Source organism: Hypomesus transpacificus, chromosome 13, assembly GCF_021917145.1.
Source record: "Hypomesus transpacificus isolate Combined female chromosome 13, fHypTra1, whole genome shotgun sequence".
Lineage (NCBI taxonomy): Eukaryota > Metazoa > Chordata > Actinopteri > Osmeriformes > Osmeridae > Hypomesus > Hypomesus transpacificus.
The window spans coordinates 5356576-5379322 of NC_061072.1; the positions used below are offsets into that span (position 1 = coordinate 5356576).

A 22747-nucleotide genomic window follows, 5' to 3' on the forward strand; every position below is an offset into this window, starting at 1 on the left:
TTGACAGTTGTGTGACTTAGGGGGATAATTGGTATATATTTTTGGCTCATTATATGGCCGTTTTTCTCTTTCGGTCAAAAAACGAAAATGCTTTTTCAGGCAAAGTCTTTGGCGGCTGAAATGTAGGCCTTTGTACATCCCTAGTTATTACGATTGTGACGACCCGCGAGGCCTTCTATTTGGTTCTTTAATGTTGTCCCCCAGGTCTCCATACCGGTACAGGTAGAGGCCTGGCTGCGTCATGATGGCTGATGTGCTACACCGGCGCGCAGGTGTGCTCCTGAAGCTATGAGCTCGACTTCCGTTTCTTTCCAGAGCAGAGCCGATTTCCGGTCATTACTTAAAACGCACATAACACATAGAGTAACACTACCGACAACATTCTGACACTACCCTACTGATTACTAACCAGGATTCCCTTGGGGGGGGGGGGGAATTTATCAAATAAAAATGTGGGTTTCATTTTCGGCATATATAGCAATATGAGTTTTTGTTACATTCTGAAGTCCATATCTAAGCTCACATCTAAACCTATAGGCCTACTAGCTCCTAGGTTTGGGCTAAGCCCCTGATGTACTTGGGGAAGGGGGGGGGGGGGGCAGGGAAGGCCCGGGGAGCCACACAAGCTTCCTTTTGCTGCTGCTGCCAGTGCCACCCTAGCGTTGTAAACCCTGTCAACAACTTCCTCTGTAATTTAAACTCTACAGGGTAACTCTACAACAGTTTTACATGGGTGGCGTGAAGGGCTCATCGATTAGAATAGAGAAGGAAAATCCAACATAAATTGTATTCACTTAGGCTATTAAATAGCCTATAAGCCACTACCATGTTGCGCATCTACGCAATTTGACCGAAAGATGGCGATGGCGAGCTTTGGTAATTATAAACTACAGCGTAGTTACACAAAAACACAATTATTTATAATAGCTTATCTCTGTATGTGCTTTAGCGCGTTAGGCTATGTTTGCAAGTAGGCCTGTCATCTATAGGCTGTACGAAAATGCTGTACCACATCATTATGAAAACATCTTAATTTATTCTAACTGAAATCTGATTTCGCATGAAGAAAGATTATAGAGCTTGGTTCAGCGAATTTTTTGTATCTTGAATATTTGTTTGGTAGAGTGGCTCCCGTGAAGAAGTGGGGCTTGGTCCCGAATAGACAGACGAGAGATCAGCGTTTCCACGCTTCACACGAGCGCGCACGGTCTCTGCCGCCCGCTCTGCATCGATGAAGTTTGTTCGAACATGGCGGATTTCCTGCCGTCCAGGTCCGTGTTAAATGTGTGTATCCCTGCATGTCTCCTCAATAGTACCGAGGTGGAGCAGCTAAGAAAATCTAAAGAAATCGACAAATGTCTCTCCCGGGATAAAACATACGTAAAGCGGCTTGTAAAAATCTTATTGTTGGGCGCTGGCGAAAGCGGCAAGTCTACTTTCCTAAAACAAATGCGGATAATACACGGACAGGACTTCGACCAACAAGCCAGAGAGGAGTTCCGAGCTACTATTTACAGCAATGTTATCAAAGGTAATGATAACAACAATAATAATACTACAATAAATGACGGAAAATTTACCGATTGTTTAGTCTAATCTACTGAAGTGACTTTTTTCAAGTTAAAGTTTTATCTAAACTCAGACGTAAAAAGCATCTGTAACATTTTTCTAACAGGCCCAGTTTGAGTGATGATCGGAAAGTTACGTTTCATAAAGAGCTTAGACTACACATTGATGGCTTGACTGTCTTTTAAAGTAGGCTACAACCAATCAGTTCCTCTCTGGCAGAACTATCAAACAGCCACTTTCTTGAAAAAATTGGTCAATACAGTAATGGGACTAATACCCAGTTTGGGTGAACTGTTAGGAAACCCTTTTCAGGTCTGGGTTTCAATCGCCATATCTATAATTCTTCGTTTTTAGAGTTCAGACATTGTGTCCATCCCATTTTAAACTTTCCTAGTCTAGGAGGGTTGGAGTGGATTGTCAAGAGAGGATTTTGTGTGTGTGCGTGTAGTTCAAGTCTAACACCTGTGACTCCTCCAGGAGTGCGTGTGTTGGTGGATGCGAGGGAGAAGCTACACATTCCCTGGGGATGCCCTGACAATCACACTCATGGGGCCAGTTTGATGGCGTTCGACACCAGGTCAGCGATAATGGCCCAGGGCCAGGTGGAGAAGAGTGTGTTCCTGCTGTACCTGCCCTCCATCCAGGCTCTGTGGGCTGATACAGGGATACAGAACGCTTATGACCGTCGCAGGGAGTTCCAGCTGGTCAGTACACACACTATCTTATTCTTTTTTTTCTGTCTTTTTAGAAACACGTACTCTTTGAAGAATGCAGGAATATTTTATTTATCGAGGACGTCCGCACACTGTTAATGAAGGGACAGTTCAACTGAGTTCTCACTGACTTTTGTCATTCCTGGCCTCTCACTTGCTTGTCTTTCGCTTTCTTTCTCTCCCTCTCACCCACAGACTGTCTGTGTCTCAGTGTGTGTGTGTGTGTATGTTGTGTGCTCAGGCACGTGATTCAGCCTGTTTCCTGTTTATACCTCAGTCTCACCTCCTTGTGTTTCGGCTTCCGACAGCTTCGCTACAGGGATTGTGGGGAAAGAATATACATGAATTGCAATGATACACCATACTAGAACACTCAGTTACTTAAATGTTTACAATTGTTCAACTTCACTCAATTGAACAAACAGGTTACTAATCAACATCAAGACACTTAAACACCATAAACACACTCGCACACAGCTTGCTGCTAGTTGGGAATGGAGGAGTGTGATCTGAGTTGGAATGTTGATCTGGAGTTAAACTGCTTTCTGCTTACAAACAGAACTTCACAAACACAACACACACACACACATCATACAGATACATTCAGATTCAGAGGCAAATACACATCAGGTGATGTAGGAATATAGCCACATTGACACATCTCATAGACTAACTACACAGTGACTCCTTCTTTTACAACAAGAGCAAATATTTATGGTTTTGGTTTTAGTGGTATGTAAAACACAGTCCTTCTGAAATGTCACAACCCATAAGAGCACTATACCCTTTATGTCTGTGAAGAATCCAGAGGACAATATCTGATCATGTCACAGACTAGATCAGTCTTCAGGAAGTCTTATATATATTTGCTGTGGTCAGGCTCATAAAGAGATTGGAGAAGTTATGAAACCAGCCTAAGTTTCAGTTTTGCTTTGTCAGGCAATAGCTGTTGGTGAAATCCAGCTAAGAGTGCTCCTAGCTGTAACCCCTGAGTAGGAGCGGGCGGGGGGAGGGTCCAGAACAGCCAGGTTTAGGCCCTGCTGCCTCCTAGCCCCTCCCTTGTGCAACCCTAGCCACTTCCACAGACTCACACAGATTTTTCAGGTACGGTGAGTACCAGAGTCCTCAAAGTACGGTCAGAGAAGGGAACAAAGTGGTAGGATCATGAGCAGACAGGAAATTGTCAGAATTGCACTATAACAGCTGTGATACCAGAATGAATATTATCCATTTTTCTGTGAACCTCCCACGGTGATATTGAGTTAGACAGCCTGAAGCTGCCCCACACCAACAGAACACCGTTTTCTGTGTTCTGTTTTCACAGTTTTTCAGTCTGTTTGATTGTTAGCTAGTTGTGTACGAGGTGTTAAACTAGCAGTGTGAGAACGCAGCCTGATACATAAACAGGCATAGGGTGGAATGTAACCCAGTCCTGGCAGTGTTGAGTCTCGTGTCTGGGCATGCAGTTCTCTGTCAGAAATGGCAACAGAACAGCATGGAAATACATCTTCTATGGCCTACGGTTCTATGTTAAGGAAACACCAAACACACACTCCTGTTATGTGTAATCACAGTGATAAGGAGGGTTGCCTAATAGGTCAACTTCCCTTTTTGAAATAAGCAGATCAGGTTTATTTGTCATTTAAATCTGTGCTAAACTGCCTTTTGCCTTTTTTAAGGTGTTGAAGAATCTGACACATCATTTAGAAGCTGGTTCCCCATTGTCTGCAATCCAAACTGAATATTTTCAGGTTCTAAACGATATTTTGTAATGCAGTGTTAGGCCTGTTTATGTGCTGTAAAGAATGATGTTTTCTCGCTTTGTCACAGGGGGAGTCTGTTAAATATTTCTTGGACAATGTAGAAAAACTTGGTGAGCCGGTAAGTCTTTTCTGTGTGTTTTGTAGCAAAGATAATGAGTGATAATGGAAATGTATGTCCATTTGTTTTCTTTTGGGGCATTCTGTAGAAATGTTCTTGCAAACCCTTTACATTCCCTCCCTCCCCCACCAGAACTACATTCCCAGCCAGCAGGATGTTCTGCTGGCCCGGAAGCCCACCAAGGGCATCCACGAGTACGACTTTGAGATCAAGAACGTGCCCTTCAAGATGGTGGACGTGGGGGGCCAGCGCTCAGAGAGGAGACGCTGGTTTGAGTGCTTCGACTGCGTCACGTCCATTCTCTTCCTTGTATCTTCCTCTGAGTACGACCAGGTAAACACCCTCTCACACCCTGCACCCTCACATCACACGTCTCTCCGCATGAAAAGGTGATTATTCACACAGTCATCTAGAACTTAACAATCATTTATGTAGCTGATGTGGATCTTGCCTTTTGTGAATGTCATCATTGTATTTTTGTTCTCTTTCGGATTGAGTAAGTCAGTTCCCTCATGAGGATGTGACTTTATTCTGTTTAGGTGCTGATGGAGGACCGGGAAACCAACCGCCTGCAAGAGTCTCTTAACATCTTCGAGACCATCGTCAACAACCGCGTGTTCAGCAACGTGTCCATCATCCTCTTCCTCAACAAGACGGACCTGCTGGAGGAGAAGGTGCAGAGCGTTCCTCTCAGGGACTACTTCCCAGAGTATACTGGGCCGGAAAGCAGCCTGCCGGAAGTGCAGAAGTTCCTGGTGGACTGTTTCCGGGGGAAACGGCGTGACACGACACAAAAGCCCCTCTACCACCACTTCACCACCGCCATCAACACGGAGAACATACGCCTGGTGTTTCGGGATGTCAAGGACACCATTCTCCATGACAACCTGAAACAGCTCATGCTCCAGTGACCTGAGAGACCTGAAGCTGACCTGAGTGAGGTTGACCTCTGAGAGAGGGTGATAGAGCGACCAGGAGGATCTGCAAGACTCCCCTTCTGTGGTCTCAATGTTTTTATTTGGTTTTTACTCCTTGTTGACGATTGATTGACTGAGAGTTTTTTCTGAGGCCAGTATAGGCTACCTATAGGAGGGACTGAATCATGATGCGGGTTACAAGAACAGGAGCAAATAAATGCTGGATAGGCACTGATGTCAGATCAGTGGGAGCCCTGCCTGCTCTGTCTTCCTCTCTGAAAGCACCTACACTCCTATAACCTGAGAACAGCTCTGCTGTGTAGTAAAATAGACTCCCACAGCCCCTTTCTATAGGTCTCAAGAGACTTATTCACTGCTGAAATGTGGCCTTGGGAGGTGTGTGTGTGTGTCTTTATGTTATTGTGGGTATGTTTGTGTGTGTGTGTATGAACAAATGTTTGTGTTTGGTTAATCCAAAGTCTTGTTTCCCAATCAATTGATCTGCATGCTTTATGAAACCTGTGTAACAAGAAAATTCAATTCAAAAATGTAATTTCTTCATGGTCTGGAGCATACACACACACACACATACACCAATACGCAGGGCTATACGCAGGGCTATTATGGCTGTTGGCCTACAGACATAATATATTCTCAGGGTTGAATGGAGACCACTGTCAATTATGTCATTATTATAATTGAACTAAAACTTTCTAATATAAGTGCCTCAGAGTTGTTCTCTGCCTTGTCTATCCAGTAACTGTTTGTGTAGGTGCCTGGTAGTAGTGCAGGTGCCTGGTAGTAAATACTGTATCCTCATGGCTTGTGTTCTCTGGAGCTCACACAGTGCTGTACTCTTGGATGCTTTTGTTAATAGATGTACAGAGATCCACTGTAGTTCGTTCTGTAGATTTGGAATATGACATGTTTTTGTTCCGTTTCCTGAATGTAATACTGTAGCCAGTTTGTATAGTCACATGCAGGCCTTATGTTTAATTCTGTTTCTCTTTCTGCTCTTTCCACCTTCCCTCTCTGACCTGTCTCACACTAGCTTCATCAACGGGTCTGTCTTAGTGTAGTCCAAAGGGGTTAATCAGCTTGGTTGCTTGATGAGTCCTAGCTGATCCTCAATCAGACCATGCATGCTAAGGTGGAGTGGATGTGAGTATGTGTGTGATTAGTGTGACTGCCAAATTACAGTTTCTTCTTTACTGGGATCAACAGTCAAAGACCCCATTGAATACATATTTTGCCTTCCCTTCTCCTCATGTCTGATCAGCCATGAGACCTGAGTTGCTGGTACTTCTTACCTGGCCGCCTTCTACATATCTGTCTGTACAATACCCCAAGGTTTATTGTCATATGGTTGTTATAAATGAATTGCAGATATTTGTTGTACTTTACTGAATGTTTCAGATTTTGCCTTACTTATGATTTGTGTTTTTTCTGTATGCCTTTGTCATTTCTTCTCCTAAAATCTATTAATTCCTCTCAGAGATGAGTCTAATGCCTAACTGTTCCAATAAATTACATTTTCTAATGGAGTGTGTGACACCTATAGTCCCATTCTGCTGTCTCTTAGCATATAACGTGTAGCATGCACTGTAGTGTTGTGTATTCTACCACAGCCAATAATTAGGACTCGGTGGAACTCTGTGTGGATCAGTGTGCTGTGATTCATTTATGATTTAAGGACCTACTTTAAAAGGAGTTTAAAGTCCCCCACTTAGACATAAGGTGACATTACTGTACATCTGTCTGTGCCACCAATATAATAAATATTCCACTATCATAATACCCCCATTTCTTAAATCTGGGCCATGTTGAATCTTGCTTTATTTTTTTTACAATTAAACTACAACCCGAATTCCGGAAAAGTTGGGACGTTTTTTAAATTTGAACAAAATGAAAACTAAAAGACTTTCAAATCACATGAGCCAATATTTTATTTACAATATAACATATATAACATAACAAATGTTTAAACTGTGACATTTTACACTTTTATCCACTAAATGAGTTTATTTGAAATTTGCCTGCTACAGGTCTCAAAAAAGTTGGCACGGGGGCAACAAATGGCTGAAAAAGCAAGAAGTTTGGAAAAAAATTCAGCTTTGGGAACATCTAGCAGCTAATTAAGTTAATTGATATCAGGTATGTAACATGATTAGCTATGAATGGATGTCTTGGGGAGGCAGAGTCCCTCAGAAGTAAAGGTGGGCAGAGGCCCTCCAATCTGTGAAAGAGTGCGTAACAAGATTGTGGACTACTTTAAAAATAATGTTCGTTAACGTCAAATTGCAAAGGCTTTGCAAATCTCATCATCTACAGTGCATAACATCATCAAAAGATTCAGAGAAACTGGAGAAATCACTGTGCATAAGGGAGAAGACCGAAGGAATTCAGGTTGTAGATTTTTATCATTGTTGACTGACCGTTTCATTAGACTCATAAATAACCTATTCACGGCTGGAACACCATGATCAGGTTAACGGGTGACACCAGCCAGTGGCCTGATGGTAGACAACCATGAGATGGCTTCCAGGAAGGAGAAGCACCTGGCGATGCGGTGTTCTGACACCCACCTTGCCCTCACCTCCCAGAAGATCAAGGAGATCCCCTTGGACTACCGGCAGATGAGGAAGAACCCCTCAACCACATGGATGGGGCCGAGGTGGAGTGTGTGCCTGGCTTCAAGTTCCTGGTCCACATGTCTGAGAACCTCTCCTGGGACCGCTGTAACAAAGAGAGCATTCTGACACACAGCATCTCAGTGTGGATGGCTCAGTGTCTGACTAGAAGGGCCTGGAGAGGGTGGCAGAGGCCGACACTTCCTCGTACCCGTCACAGTACCCAGCTACGCTCCAGCGAGGACATCCAGCGACAGCGCTGCCTATGGAGGGAGACAGCCATCTCACCCCAACCGCAGCCTCTTCTCCCCCTCCATCTGGGAAGAGCTCCAGAAGCTTCTGCTGTCGCTCCAGCAGGCTCAGGAACAGCTTCTTCACCTCAGCTGTCCACTTGCTGAACCTTGGACTCTAATGCCACCCCCTATCCCTCCCCACACCCCAGGATAACACCTCCAGACTCTTACACAACCTAACACTTACATTCATTGCACTACACTGTACTTGCACTCTATTTAATCTGTACTCCAGTACATCAGTTTTTTTTCCCTACACTACACTACACTGTTGCCCTGTTAAGCTATTCCTATTGCACTAAGCTGTTACTATTAGCACTTCTGGTTAGATGCTAACTACATTGCATTGGCTCTGTAGCTACTTGTCCTGTAAACAGTGACAATAAAGTTGAGTTTATTCTAATCTGTGTTTGAACACTCCAAATGACTAATATTGTCACTGATATATCTATTAATTCTTTATAATACATGTTCGAAATGTATTCTCTCCCAGTAGTTTGCCTTTTAGTGGACAAATGGCAACACATTTTATTTTAGTGGAAGGTAACTCGGTTTGAATAATACACTTAATCCTCTCCCATTAAGAACCAATACAAGTGATGTTGTGAGTTAATGGTGACAACTTTATGTAAGGGTAACTTTGGTGACCTATGTAATGTAATGCACTATTCCCCATTGAGAGAATATGGAGTCACCCGTATGGAGTTTTCAGCAGGACTCTTACTTTGAAAACCCCCAAATCATTTGTGCAGTGGCTTTACGACACAATGTAAGCCGCTCTCAGAGTAACACGTTTCGCTCGTTTTGAAATGTACAGTAGCTCATGTAAACATGGGATGAGAAGCCTAATTTACCAAACTTGCCACTTTTTCTTCAGTCAGTGTTTTTGCCGGTCATTCAGTAAATATTGTATTTACATTCAGGCGTTTCATCCTGCTACCTAGAGGGGCTTTTCAGAAAAAAAGAAAAGGTTACGGAAAGAACAGGGGGCGTTTAAGCCTGCTGTGTTAAGATGTAGTTCATACTGGGGCATGTCATTATAAATATCAGGTATGTTCACGCTAATGTCGTCCTCGTCGTGTAGTTTAACATTACAAACGATGTCTGCAAGGTCAAGAGCATGAACTGTTGTTGGCACGTGTTCCTCCAGTTGCATGCAGGCCAGCACGCCCAGTACACGACGTGCATTTAAGCAGTGACGGAAGTTTAAGACGGAGTAAAGAACAAATTGTTCGGGAATGTATTAACACAAAAGTCTAAATGACTACCTAAAAAGCACGAATTATTAATGATAAGTCGTGACATCCATTGCCCCGTTAACATTGCCCAACGTCAAATTTGATCCGATTATATATTCTTATTCCGATTCTAACTACTCTCATGTGTAATGTTATTGCCACCTGAACTTTTTGGCTATGTGCACAATTCTCACATTGACTCCCGAAATTTTAAATCAGTTGCTTCCTAAATTAGTAAATGCTTAATCCATTTAGTTCCTGGTGCCTTTCCACCTGGACTACAGAGATAACGTAATGTGTCTTCTGATTACATACTATATAATGATCCCAGATCTTGTCTTCCAGACATGTTGGAGACATGCCCATTCTGTGGGAAAAGCTTTAAGAGGCTGAAGACCCACCTCCCTCACTGCAAATATGCCCCAGTCGCCCAGGCAACACAAGCCTCCAAGAACCCCATCACAGCTTCCCACCAGCAGAACCATCCATCACCAGTAAACACATCTTCAATACCATCGTTGGCATTGCTAGAAACAGCAAATGCCAACAAGAGATCAAGTGGCAAGAAATCAGCTAAGAAGACTGAGAAACCATCACCGCCACCATCATCAGCATCTTCCTCACCAACTAAGAAGAGTAAGAAAACACTAGAATCTTCATCCCCAGCAGCTTTGCCATCATTACCAACAACCCAGAAGAAGAAACACAGGATTGTTGATGACATAAAGCCTGTCCCCTTGCCTCTTCTCTCCATCAACCCCCCCATCACTAAACCCAAGAAGAAGGGTGTTCGTGCTCCTAAGGAGTACTCGGACTCAGGATCTAAAACACTGTTGGGAACAGAAGCTGCTTCCACAGGTCTATTGCTCTCCCCAGAGCCCAGTCTGGCTCCAGATCTCGTGTCATGTACGTCCCCAGTCTCTCACGGGGACACAGGACGTCCAGTCACATCCTCTAAACTCAAAATGACTGAAAACACAGGGAGCACCAAATCTGCCCTTGACCCTGGCCCAGTTAGACTCCAACCCAAAGATGCTGCCAAGAAGAAACCACAAAGACAGAAGGCTGGACTGGCAGTGGAGGCAACGCCTCCTTCTGTCTCCCAGGGTCCTGGGCAGCAGGGGCTGATGGATGGGGGGCTGCAGGGTCCAAGCTGTGGGGACGGTGCCTGGGCTGAAGGTGCAGAGGTGGAGAGGAACAGAGGATCTTCAGGCAGGGAGGTGGAGAAGATGGAAAGGTTGCACTGGTCAGGTGTTGATCAGATCAGGCCAGTTCTCCAGGACCACACCATCTTAAGCAACTTAAATACTGAAAGTCAGAAATCAATACTAGACCAGATTAAATCTACCACTGCAGTCCAGAGTGCGAACCATCTGTTCAACATGATAGACTCTAGGAGACCTGTCAGAGACCTCAGTGAAAGCAGCGCTTTACGTCCAGTGAATGTTCCAGTTCTCCCAGCATCCACCCCTGTACCACGAACCAGGACAGGAAACAAAACCATAATGACCAGCCTGCCGTCCAGCCTCACACGTTCCCCAGGCCTCCTGAACACGTCTCACACACGAGACACACCTCCTGTTGTCTGGAGCTCCACGGTGCCCCCCCGCCCAGCCCCTGTCGTCATGGATATAGCCCAGAGTTTGAGACAGGGGATGGAGCTCAAGACCAAGGCACAGCAACTTGCAGAGCAGGAGGCTCTAGGTCAGTCATTCAGCCTGCTAATGAGTCAAATACTGCAATTGTACAATTGTGATTGTTTAAATAGGAGTGTTTTCATTGTGTGTGTGTGTGTGTGTGTGTGTGTGTGTGTGTGTGTGGGGCGGGGGGCAGCAGGTGCTGTGACACAGCGGGCTCTAGGAGAAGTGACACTGAGGCAGCTCCCTGGCTGGCTGGCAGACCAACTCCCCAACCACCCCCGAGAGGCAGCCCACATGCTTCACAGAGGTCAGAGGTCACGCTCTCATCTCAGACACATGGAACACACACCTGTGGAGTCACTGTATTTATGAGCTTAACCATTAGGTGTGTGTGTGTTTATAGGCTGGCAGTGGTATTACAGGAGATACATCGATGTCAAGAAAGGAGGTGTTGGAGGAGTGGCTATGCTGTTAGCAGGGTATTGTGTTCTCAGCTACACATGGAATTACCCACACATCAGTAAGTATAGGAACTCAAATGGAGGTGCTGCCATACCATACAAATACATGGATCATGTGGCTCTTCTTGAATGATGGGATCCACCCTATCTTGCAGAGCGAGACCGCTGGAGGAGATACCACTGAGGGGGAGGAGACCGTGTGGATAGCAGAAGCACCCCTCACCATGGTCAGACAGGCTGGCCTCAGAAGAAGATAACACTGACATGATACACACCAGTGCACATACAGTACGAGTGTCTGAAGGATGTCTGCACTGCCTTCTGGTTTTCTTCTTAGAAGGATGTCATTTCAGAAGAGAAGCCATAGGTCCAGAACCTACACATTGGTTCACCAAGTCATTCACAATGTAAATGAATTCATGTTTATATACAGGAATGACTTGGATTTCTGCATGAATTGGTGGTTACATTTGATCAGATTTTTTACTAAATCACAGAAATTGACAGTCTTCTTCAAAGAATGACACACCAAAAATGAAAAGTTTTCACCTCTTTAGTTTCGAGCATAGTTCACATCAGGTATGTGTTGTGACACTTGACATTGTGTCAAGTGTCACTGGGCAGGATAGCTCCACCAATTAACTTCCATCTCTCCTCATTGATCTGGCTCGAGGTTATCTGTCTCCTGGTCCCTCTAAATGGTTGAAGCAGACTGTTTTATTGTTGTTAATTAAAGATCAAATTCAATGTATTGACCTCTTTACAGAAATCATGATGATTCGGTCACTTTTTTATGGAACTGGACAGTTCCACAGTTCCATCAAACTACCTAGAGTCCAGTAGGGGTCAGTATTGGAGCATTTTCATTTATTAAAGCCACAGTGGGCTGTGCTGGTTCAGTTTGTAGGTTATGTTACTGTGGTTATGCTGTCCATACACTACCTCAACGTCTAATGTCAAATGTACAGAACAAGTTTGTAGTGTGAATGTTAAAACCGTAGTCCAAGTATGAGATAAGAGACAGGTAGGGGGCATGTAGTCTACTCAGACTGTGGAATGTATGACTTCAGTAGATAACTTCTGTGATTGTATTCATAAAGAGTTTATTATGGACTTAACTCTGAAGTGAACACACATTAACTAGAACTGACAGTCATTTGTAACAATATTGTTTTGAAATTTTAATTGCCAACAGAATAAAAAATAACTTTTGCTTCCTGTTTTAAATTCTTTTTTTCTCCTTACAAAAACTATAAATATTTTGTTTGACTTTTAGATTTTTTTTATTTAAAAAAAACAAACTATGGAAATAAAGTTGAGAGTGAGACATACAAAAAGAATTTGACAGTGAAAATGGGTGCAAATAGATAAAAAATAATAGTTCTCCATGGAGAAATGAGCATATGCACATTAAATTGTCAGTCTTTAGTCAAATATATGGACACAGGCCATACATAGTTACTATATGGACACAGGCCATACATAGTTACACAACTAATGGTAGCAACCCCACTATGTAAGACCTATGCTGCTGCAGCATTGCTGCACAGCCCTGTACCAAACTCAGGTCTATTCAATGTCTGGGTTCAAGAGAGGGTTGACATCAGCTTCTGTGATGAGCAGGGCATAGCCTACATGTCAACACTAGGCTCTCTAATATGTCCTATCATATGCAGCCTGGCCCCCTCAGCCTGAGCAGGCTGAACCCCTCTTCCACAGTGTACACAGGGGTGTCTCTCAGGGTGGACCTGCAGACGAGGGGCTGAAACAAGTGGGGTTCAGACGCAGAGAGCTGGAGGTACCGGTCACATAACAAGGCCTAGAGGATGACCTCCCCCAACTGGCATCACTACCTCGGCAAGACCCTCAGCTCCTCCCCCAGTGAGACTACAGAGCTTTGTAGACACGCTGGGCCCTCATAGGGAAGGACAACATGAGTGAAGGTTGATGACTGGGAGGTAATGGACTGACATGACCAAACACGCACCATCACACACGTGAAGAGACGCAGACATCAGAACACGTACTAGCATAGAGCAATATGCAAAGGCTGGACATGAGCAGCCAGGGTCAATCACATGAATCATTCACACATCAACTTACCGTGGTCACAAAGCTAGGTCATCACTTATATCACAAGTGACGTTTAAAAATTACAAGGAGAACGATTCCATCAACACAAAAAAAAGATAAAACATGTTGTAACATATCTCCCTCAATCTGAGGGTTTACACCCCCAAACACAAGCACGCCGTGTGTGTACAGGTGTGTAGGGGGTTCACATACCTTTAAGGTACAAAAGAAAAATGCCAAAATAGATCAAATGACAGAAAACTGGCAGACAAATGCTTTTAGACACATTGTGTGTATGTGTGTGGGGTTAACTTAATTCATTTATGGGAGAAAAAACCAATGTCATCATAGACTGTTCTAGTCAGCTGACAGGCAGAGATGAGATAGTGATGTCATTCCACACTTGTTTTATGCAAATGATCCAATCCTTGTGTGAATGGGGAGTCATCTAAATGGCATGGCTGAACCAGATCGTCTGTGCAGAATGTGTTGTACTGTATCATTTCCATATTCCTCTGAGGAACAATCCAAACTTCCCTTCCCAACTCATATCTGACTCCTGTGTCAGTTGCAGAAGACAATGCTTCTTGTAAACGTGTCAAAGACAACACAGAATTTCTCAGGCACAGAATCATTCAAATTCTCCTCATCCCTGTTCTTCTGCACAGTCAGTGAGCACGGCGCTGCGCAGCACAGGGTGCAGGGGTGTGGATAGGACCACGAAGCCAACCTCATTCCCTAACACACCCAGAGGGAGGGGGTGAGGGAGGGAGGGAGGGATTGAAAGACAAAAAGTGACTAAATAAGAGTCCCACCCAGGAGAGTATGTGGTGAGTGGGTGGAGGTTGGGAGCAGTCGGAAGCAGCAGGTGGCAGGTCTAACATTCCAGAATGCTGTTGACCGCTGCCTCCAGGACCGAGTCTGTGTCTGTGGCTGGGGGCGAGGACAGCTCCGGGGGGAGGTGGGGCTGGAGGGATGGGGAGGACAGCTGAGACACCTGGTAGTGAGTGGGTCCTGCTGCCAGGGCTGTGGGTGGAGAGAGGCTGGCATGCTGATGGTTGCTGGCAGCTACGAGGCTGTTGTTGGAGCCGTAAGTTTGCCGCGTCCTTTTAAGGTCCAGGATGCTTTTGGCAGATGTGTCTATGTGCTGAGACAGACCCCCCCTTTCCTTCCCTCCTCCACCCCCCCCCGGGTCCCCATACCCGGCCTGGGGGTCTGTCCTCCCTGGCCCCTGGGGGCCTGTGCCTGTCTGTCTGCAGCTGGTTGAGGGGGGAGGCAGGTAGGGGTCTGGCAGGGCAGGGGACGGCTTCACTCCACAGCAGAACTCCTCCAGGAAGCCATCTGCACAGAGAGCACACTATCAACAGCTGTTCTGACACAAAAACCTTTCATTTTCTGGCTTGTCCCTCTTAGCCTCTTAGCCAAAACTGCAGCAGTCTGTACCCGGGTCAACTAGTACCATCCTCTTGTCCTGGGTCAGGTTACTACGTTCCTCCTGGTTGAAGGTCCTGTCGATCATCACCATCTCTGAAGAAGGACTAGAGCGCTGGACAGGACAGGTAGGACCTTCAGTTAGTAGCAGAACGCGTGTGTGTGTGTGTGTGTGTGTGTGAGTGTGTGTGTTCTCACCTCAGCCTCCACCATGAGTAAACGTCTGTATTTGTTAACCATGGCCTGGGTTCTCTTCAGTACTTGTGTAGCCACAGACTCAAACTCCTCATCCACTGTGAACAACAGGACAGTCAGTTTACACACACACATCTCTCTTTTCAGAGCCTTTCCCATTTATATTATTTCAATCACAAGGTTGAGTTTACCAAGATAGAACTCATGATTTGGTGCAGCGCCCTGGAACACGTGATAGGGCATGAGTCTGTGAAACGTATCTTCCAACGAAGTGAAACGCCTGTAGTCTGTTGACAACACTCCAGAATGATCCTTTCTCAGCTGCTGCAGAATCCTGAAGGAGAGAAAACGTACACAATCAAAAAATTGCAGGACACTTGAGGCCTATGCACAGCTGTAACTTTTTACAAATTATTTGGACATAAAGGCAATTTTTCCTCCAGACACAGATGTTCTGCCATACAGCCAGTGTGAGCACTCACATGCCTCCTCTGGTCAGCTGATGGGGTGCTGGACGCTTCTGGGTGCAGCCCTGTGGGAGATCACAGCCTCGTCATCACACTGATCAGCACACGTCTCACTGTCACACCATCTCCTCTATCACCCCCACCCCATCACAAACACACAGCAACATCTCTGGTACCTGTGCAATCAGCAGGGAGTCCTGACAGATGGACGTGGTCGTTTTCATTGCTACAACAGCAAACAATGGGATGGATAGTCATTAATACCAGTACACTGAAAACACATCTATTAGATAGGTCACAGTGTGTGTGAGCACACACACACACCAACTGACAGGGGTCCTCACCTTTGGTGCCAAGGAGGTTGACAAGCTGTGCCTGTGAACCATCCTGGGAAAGGCCAGGTGATGAAGAATCCTGAGGAAGACAAGGACAATTCACTCACAGCGGACCATCAAACCATAGCAGTTGGAGGACATACTTATAATATGAAGAGACAAACACATATTTCTTAAGTAGGAAAGGCAGGAGGAAAGTAGTGGAAAGGCCAGAGAGAGGAGAAGCAGATGCAGGTGTCTGGAGGTGGCTGCTGTACCTGGGTGTAGTCTTGCTGCTCCTGAGGAGCCAGGCCGGGGGATAGGGAGGAGCTGTTGTGGGTCACCACCAGGCGCTGCACTGGGCTCTCAGAAACCTGCCCCCTGCCCACTCCTCCTGCAGCTGGGCCCACCAGCGTCAGACGCTGGTTACATGCTGCCTGGCCAGGGATAGGACTGCTACCAGGGAATGTTGACCAACCCCCCACCGGCACACCTGCTGCCCCGCCTTGGTTAACAATGAGTTGACCTCCAGCCGTGGCTGTGAAGTTCTGCCCGGCAACAAGCTGCACTGCATTCTGATTGGTGAGAAGGGTGTTGTTGGGGTCTGTGGGGCCATTGTGGACCGTGGTGGCTGGTGTAAGAGCCACAGAGTACTGCCCCTGTGCCTGTCCCTGGCCCAGAGGAGAGTGCACCAGGATAGAGCCGTTGGCTGTGTATTGTCCCCCTACTGGGCTCGCTGTGTTAGCCACATTAGCAGTGGTGGTGGTAGGCTGGATGCCCAAGCTGTACAAAGTCTGAGACCCAGACTGGGGGGGTTTAGGCTGGATGGGTCTGACCAGTGTCTGTGTCCCTCCTGGACCTCTCTGGATGATTATGTTCTGGAGAGGAATGTTCTTGAATGGCAAGCCCACCTGGCCCAGCTGAGCTGGGGGCGGGGTGAACACCTGCGTTGTGGGGGCCGGGGCGCCGGGCCTCAGCAGGATCTGAGGAGACCTGTCCAGGCTGCTCAACGTCATCACCCCACCGCCACCCCCAAACGGACCCAGTACCTGGATATGCCCGGCCGAGCCATTAGGCAGCTGGGATATCCCCTGGAGGAACTGACCCCCAGAGAAGGTTGCCGTTGCTGTGGTAACAACCCCCGTCCCCCCTCCATACCCCCCAGAGACCAGCTGGGAGGGGAAGGGGGATGTGGCCTGGACCGAGGGCGGCTGCGAGTCCAGCAAGGCCTCCTGGGCCAGTGTCTGCTCAGTAATGTCTGCCTCAAGAAGGGACTTCTGGAGTATGTCAAAGGGCTGGTCCTCTCCACCCAGCTCCACCCCTCCAGGGGATGCAGCCTCCCCCAGCTCATCCTCGATGAACGACAGGCTGCTGGACAGCTGAAGGCCTGTCCCCGTTGAATCTTCAGCAAACTCCCCCAGGGAAGAGGGGCCATGCTTGAGGTCAGAGTTGGCTCCAGCCTGAGACAGGAGAGATGGGAAGGGTGGGATTTAGAGGACAAACCCCCAGAAAAGGTATGTAAATAAGCATACTATACATGTGAAAATATGTAAACTCACAGCGCTTCCAGCAAAGAAGCTCCCCGCAGGCCCATACGCTGCATTACTCACATCGTCCTCCTCGATCTGCAGAGACCAGGCTGTCAAGCATGACACAGAAAACATACATCTCCCTACACTTCTATAATCATCAATGCTAAGACCTCACAAATCTCACAGAGAATGCAGAAATTGAAATGTTGTCATTGTTCAGTGCCCAATTGTGTTGCTGGTAGCAAAATGTTTGTTATTGTGGTGATTTGTGGTGTGGTGTCTTATGAAAATACAACCCAGAGGTCTCAAATTGTTGACACTGTGGGGACAGTCAGTGGAGCACACTTACAGACTTGTTGTTGGAGCCATGGAGATAGTCATTTAACGCCTGCACATCTCTATGAGGAACAGATTGAAGACAAAAGGGGGAAAACCAGATGAAAAGGGACAAAGACACAATGGGGAAGCACAAACCAGCATGGGCAGTTTTTAAACATGAAATGAGCTTGTAAATGGCCTGTGCATGATGCTCGTGTCTGATCGAAGCACGCAGAGCAGATGGTTTGACTTTCTAGAACATATTTGGAGTTGTTTACCCAATAATATCCAGAAGACGACGATCTTCCTCATCATCCATGACACCTGACAGAACGGATCAGGAAGAAGCCGTACAGGGAGGGAAATGTGAATGTATATCATTACCTCAAGTAGCAGACACAAAGGTTTCATGGTACCAAACTACCCTTTGTTAGGGGAACGTGAATACATCAGCATTGTAGTATGGTAACGGGAAGACAATCTGTGGTGTGTTGAAAATATCATTAAGCATTCACTCACAGCTTTCTGGCAGAGAGCATGGAATCAGTCATTGAACACCCTTTATATCCTGTAGGGTGGGAGTGTGTGTGAAAAGAGAGCAAGAGAGAAGGGGGGGGGGGGGGTATATTAAGAATAGCAGTACTATAGTCATTAAAAGCCTGGCCATAGGATCCTCCTTGTTATTAGACAGTGGAGCACTTTCTCGATCATCTTCCACACAGCCTGCTCATCCTGTCAACTCAGCTGCCACAGCTGATTGAATATGAATAAGTGGAGTAATACCAAGGATGTCTTTGTACTTTAGGCATGTACTAAAATATGACCATTCCTCCATTTGATGCAATTGTTTTAACAATATTGAGTGTTGACAGGCAGTCAAAGTGTGGTCGTCTGTGTTGGGACTATTCAGGAGACTAACATGTTTTTCAAATGTCTAATGCATTGTTGAATGGAAATTAGAATTGTATTTTACCAGGAAAGAATGTGGAGTATGTTTTGCAGTGTGTAAAGTATAAATACATATTCAGATGACATGTTCGTATCAAATATTTCGTTTAGCATGCATGTGCTTTCAGCAAAAGCATACATGTTGCTTTCAAAATGGCAGCTGCTGTACTAACCCAGACACCATCTTTACTCGAGAAAAATGTAGTGCCAGCTCACTACATGGTCAAAAACAAAATGGATGTTGCAAGTCAACATGGAAATAAAATGATTTCATTTAAAATGCATTTCCTTTCAGATTGTTTATGTATGTAACTACCTACTGCTGTATTTACCCAGAAGTGACGAAAGAACAATGAAAATAAGAGACGGCTCTTGCTAACACGGCTCCCATATCGATACCTATGCTAACCATCTAACTTCAAATAATGAACCAAACAGTTAATACAGTGGTTGTTTTATTTCACATGTTCAGCCAGAGGAAATCGGTATCTCTATGGACAGTGTTAGTATATCTAGCTAGAGATAAATAGCTACCTAGCTAGTAAGGTCGACACAGACTACGCATTTTTTTGCTGGTTCCATTTAGTTGAGCTAGTGCTAGCTATGTCGTAGTTCTAGCTCAACATTTTTATAAATTAGCAGACTTGTTCGATACGTGCAGCCCTAGCAGGAGGTATATGTAACACGTGGATTGGGCTAAATTGTTTGAAATTTAATAAAACATAGGCTATAAATGTGAATACATTTAGAGGCCGCGGTCTGCAAATATGTTCAATAATTTCTGCTAAAGAAAACGAATTTGAACACAGATAGCTAACCTTGCTACAGAAGCTCTAGCCTTTAAGTGATATGGCGACAAAATTACTGAAACAGTTCGTCAATAGCCAGAACCTAGCTTGCTCTACCAAATTAAATTATGGAAGCGCAGACGCAACTACCCAGCCATACGGGGTTGCAGTAATTTAGTTAGTAGTACATACGAATTTGTCGAAATGTTTTACCCAATTAGCTAGCTAACTAGCCTAACTTTCGATATCGAAATAACACCCACCAAAACTGTACCCCTTAGCATTGTGCTACCCCCAGTTAAACAACCCAACACGGTCGTTTAGCGGGTCAATTGAACTGTATAGAAACGTCGCCTGGGAGTCACCTAATGTAGCTACAGCTAGCGACTTTTATGTCCAAAAATAGACTGAATCGACAATGATAATCTCATCCGAGCACAAAAGCTTGTCCTCGTCCTCTCCAGTCTCTCTAGCTAGTCGTCGTCGCTGACGCGCAATTTCTCTGCTGGGGTTAGACGAGGGAGGCTTCCATTTCTTCTTTTTAGTTCATCTGCCAGCATGCAAAACGTCACATTTCTCTCGATTTGCTGAACAGACGATTTCAATGGGGGAATTTACGGCGAGCATCAAGTTTTCAAACAAGCAGATGTTCAGGATAGACACTCCGTAACATTTTACTGGTAACCACCGGCCTGTCAAGGTTGGCTAGCTGGCTACGCTGCCATAGTCTATTTGAGAAACGACGGGTAGAATTCGTTGTTACGGCTAACGGACTAAACAGTGCTGACCTATAAATATTTATTTCGATTAGCATAACACGAAGACGACCGAAAAGAGGCAAACCCTTACTACTGTCTCACCCCTCTTGAAACCCAATATCTCCATTTGGCAACTTTTAATTTGCTCCCCCCTCCTTCTCCTCCTCCTCCTTCTCCCTCTCCCACATATATTTTTCTCACTGTCTCTCTTCTGTCTCAGATAGATTTTTCTCTGCACTCTCACTCTCTTCCCTCCCTGAAGGAAGAGAGGAAGGAGGTTGTGTGTGTTTTTTCCTTGAAAATTTTATCACAAAATTATAATACACTCAAAGGGAAACTCACCGTCATGAAAAAGCAGTGCCTTGTCAACGGGGTTTCCTCGCCATCACCGCACGGGTCGTCGGGGTAGTGCACAGAAGGCAGCATCACAGAAACCTACAGTACAATAAGTACTCATACAGGACTCACCAGTAAAAGATATCATATCGACACAAAGCTATCTGTTATCATAGATTAATTCCCCTCTACTTTCTAACCCAAATAATATATATATTTCTCTCCCTATAAAAATGAAAAAATTGCAATTGTGGTCTTGACCATAACAAACGGCAGGGGGCGGGCCAGAAATCGATGCCACACCTTAATTTGACAGCAGCTCATAACCACACACTGGCAACTTATGGTTCAGTGTGAAATCAGTAGATTCACTAGTTTACCCCTAACATTTATTTGTATTATTCTGTCCCCTTTTACACAGACATAACTTAAACAAAATGTTGTTTCTGTACATAACTGAGTTGTGTCATTGACGATACTTGGATTGCATTCGAACATTTCACTGAAGTCATTTTTTTTATCCGTGGTCTAATAATTTGCGTTAATTATGCATTTATTCCTTTCAAATAAATAGGCAAACATCTTATTGCACGTATGGATATAGACTGGGTTTGCTCCAAATTGTAATACCTTCGTAATAATATTTCTTCACAAAAAAGAGGACGTGGAAATTTGCTATTATGATAGTGAAATTATTTTATTTTAATTTCGGCCCAATGTCCCCCCTCCCACTCTTTCACAATGTCAACGCACTGCAAGCCGAACCCAGATCCTACGCACGCGCTTCTGCATTCACCAATCACATTCCAGCACACTTCAGAATATATTCTCTATCCAATGAGAGAGGAGTTTGTTTGTAAGTGGGATCACCACTTCCGTGTTGTTCCTCGGTCCTACCTAGGGTGAAAATCATATTTTGATTCTAGGTTTCTTCAGTAGGCCACTACAAGAATTTGTCAGTGGAAATGGATGTTGTCACCAGCGATGGTCAGGGAAATGGTGACTCAGGTCCCAGCGACACTGTTAAAATTCCAGAGAGGCTACTGAAACGTGATCAGTTGAGGCTAGAGGATGTAGAAAGGCGGAAGGAAGAAAAAGAGAGCCTGTCCGTAACCGAAGAGAGGAGTGAGTTCTTTTCAAGCACGTTTAAGACCGAGCGGTTGGCAATTGAGAGACTCATGTCGGCCTGCTCTGAGGATGACTGTGCGTTTGCGACGCAAACACTGGAAGAGGTGACACTGAAGACACAACAACTCCAAAAGTTTTTAAACGATAGCATGACATTTCTGACGCAGTACGAGCTGAGACAGGCACAAGCGTCTCTTCAAAAACTGCAAACCTCTCTGGCTGAGAAAAGAGAGGTGGTTTTGCCCAAGAAAAAATTCGCCTTTCGTTCTCGTAATGCTGGTGCAAGTAACCCAAAAGTAACCGCAGTAGTCGATTCCCCTGCATCTGCCACGACTGTCGATTCTGGTGGTGTTAAATTGCTCGGAACTTCCCATCCGGATCAGTGCGGATTCTCCCACATCAGTTCTCAGACGCTGATCAAGTCAGCTGAGGAGATACAAAAACAAGATGTACTGCTGACATACCTGACTAATTGCAAAGTTCGTCTTTTTGGTGCCCCAAGTACTTTGCATGTTAAACATGTCCGTGACTGTGAGATCTTGTGTGGACCGGTGTCTAGTTCAATATTTGTGGACCACTGTACAAACTGCGTTTTGGTCTTCCCTTGCCAGCAACTAAGAACTCACAACACCACTGACACCGAGGTGTATCTGCATGTCACAAGCCGAGCCATCATAGAAGACTGCCAAAGGGTCCGCTTTGCCCCCTTCTCCTGGTCATATCCCGGCCTGGACAGTGACTTCCTTGTGTCTGGTCTGGACCAGAATCGAAACAACTGGACCCAAGTGGATGACTTTAATTGGCTCGCCACAAGCACCCCCTCCCCCAACTGGACTGTCATCCCGGAACCTGACAGAAGAAATGACTGGGATGTCTAGCAGTACACACCCATCACGAGTGGACTTTAAACAGTCAGTAGATCAATAAAATACTATTCCTTCAGTCCCAACCTGACACTGTTAAAATATCAAAACTGATAATTGATGTACTTAACTTCACATACATTTCCCCTGTGTTTATGATCAAACAATATGAATAAAAATGGCTGATGGCCTGATTTAAATACCTCTTATTTCTTTCTGTTTCGTAGTGTATTGTGTGCATCTCTCAAAGTTGA

The 22747-nt window shown here is 45.2% G+C and overlaps 4 protein-coding genes across 11 annotated transcripts; 3 read left to right on the forward strand and 1 right to left on the reverse strand.

The window, feature by feature from the left end:
* Positions 1 to 940: 940 nt before the first annotated feature.
* On the forward strand, positions 941 to 6624 carry LOC124475657 (guanine nucleotide-binding protein subunit alpha-13-like). Its single transcript, XM_047032432.1, has 5 exons — positions 941 to 1531; positions 2047 to 2273; positions 4113 to 4163; positions 4296 to 4496; positions 4703 to 6624. Exons 1-5 carry the CDS (start codon positions 1249 to 1251, stop codon positions 5072 to 5074), a joined length of 1134 nt encoding a protein of 377 aa, XP_046888388.1. The 5' UTR covers positions 941 to 1248; the 3' UTR covers positions 5075 to 6624.
* A 2136-nt stretch (positions 6625 to 8760) lies between these two features.
* si:dkey-21c1.4 (uncharacterized protein C17orf80 homolog) lies at positions 8761 to 12555 on the forward strand. Of its 3 annotated transcripts, none has more exons than XM_047032132.1 (5): positions 8761 to 9053; positions 9573 to 10945; positions 11075 to 11188; positions 11285 to 11401; positions 11498 to 12555. In XM_047032132.1, exons 2-5 carry the CDS (start codon positions 9589 to 9591, stop codon positions 11524 to 11526), a joined length of 1617 nt encoding a protein of 538 aa, XP_046888088.1. In that variant the 5' UTR covers positions 8761 to 9053; positions 9573 to 9588; the 3' UTR covers positions 11527 to 12555. The 3 variants fall into 3 exon arrangements, with proteins under 3 accessions (XP_046888088.1, XP_046888087.1, XP_046888089.1); XM_047032131.1 differs by having other exon boundaries at positions 9587 to 10945; XM_047032133.1 differs by having other exon boundaries at positions 9587 to 10945; positions 11078 to 11188.
* On the reverse strand, positions 12429 to 20782 carry bicral (BICRA like chromatin remodeling complex associated protein). Of its 6 annotated transcripts, none has more exons than XM_047032126.1 (13): positions 20509 to 20782; positions 18192 to 18240; positions 17951 to 17996; positions 17704 to 17752; positions 17382 to 17447; positions 16101 to 17282; positions 15853 to 15922; positions 15685 to 15734; positions 15524 to 15573; positions 15233 to 15375; positions 15045 to 15139; positions 14859 to 14961; positions 12429 to 14756 (listed from the first exon to the last, which is right to left on the reverse strand). In XM_047032126.1, exons 3-13 carry the CDS (start codon positions 17989 to 17991, stop codon positions 14293 to 14295), a joined length of 2313 nt encoding a protein of 770 aa, XP_046888082.1. In that variant the 5' UTR covers positions 17992 to 17996; positions 18192 to 18240; positions 20509 to 20782; the 3' UTR covers positions 12429 to 14292. The 6 variants fall into 6 exon arrangements, with proteins under 6 accessions (XP_046888082.1, XP_046888084.1, XP_046888085.1 ...); XM_047032128.1 differs by lacking the exon at positions 20509 to 20782 and adding an exon at positions 18794 to 20368; XM_047032129.1 differs by lacking the exon at positions 20509 to 20782 and adding an exon at positions 20258 to 20363.
* A 569-nt stretch (positions 20783 to 21351) lies between these two features.
* tbcc (tubulin folding cofactor C) lies at positions 21352 to 22691 on the forward strand. Its single transcript, XM_047032801.1, has one exon. The coding sequence runs from the start codon at positions 21468 to 21470 to the stop codon at positions 22506 to 22508; it is 1041 nt and encodes a 346-aa protein (XP_046888757.1). The 5' UTR covers positions 21352 to 21467; the 3' UTR covers positions 22509 to 22691.
* The last annotated feature ends 56 nt before the right edge of the window (positions 22692 to 22747 follow it).

What these genes read in the sequence shown, in the direction of transcription:
- LOC124475657 (XM_047032432.1), top strand. Translation starts at nt 1,249, where the DNA reads ATGGCGGATTTCCTGCCGTCCAGGTCCGTGTTAAATGTGTGTATCCCT. An exon ending in GTCGCAGGGAGTTCCAGCTG is followed by an intron (nt 2,274 to 4,112) that starts GTCAGTACACAC and finishes GCTTTGTCACAG; the next exon opens with GGGGAGTCTGTTAAATATTT. An exon ending in TAGAAAAACTTGGTGAGCCG is followed by an intron (nt 4,164 to 4,295) that starts GTAAGTCTTTTC and finishes CTCCCCCACCAG; the next exon opens with AACTACATTCCCAGCCAGCA.
- si:dkey-21c1.4 (XM_047032132.1), top strand. Translation starts at nt 9,589, where the DNA reads ATGTTGGAGACATGCCCATTCTGTGGGAAAAGCTTTAAGAGGCTGAAG. An exon ending in TGCAGAGCAGGAGGCTCTAG is followed by an intron (nt 10,946 to 11,074) that starts GTCAGTCATTCA and finishes GGCGGGGGGCAG; the next exon opens with CAGGTGCTGTGACACAGCGG. An exon ending in ATGGAATTACCCACACATCA is followed by an intron (nt 11,402 to 11,497) that starts GTAAGTATAGGA and finishes CCTATCTTGCAG; the next exon opens with AGCGAGACCGCTGGAGGAGA.
- bicral (XM_047032125.1), bottom strand. Translation starts at nt 17,991, where the DNA reads ATGGATGATGAGGAAGATCGTCGTCTTCTGGATATTATTGG. An exon ending in ATGGCTCCAACAACAAGTCT is followed by an intron (nt 17,448 to 17,703) that starts GTAAGTGTGCTC and finishes TGGTCTCTGCAG; the next exon opens with ATCGAGGAGGACGATGTGAG. An exon ending in AGCAGCAAGACTACACCCAG is followed by an intron (nt 15,923 to 16,100) that starts GTACAGCAGCCA and finishes TGTCTTCCTCAG; the next exon opens with GATTCTTCATCACCTGGCCT.
- tbcc (XM_047032801.1), top strand. Translation starts at nt 21,468, where the DNA reads ATGGATGTTGTCACCAGCGATGGTCAGGGAAATGGTGACTCAGGTCCC.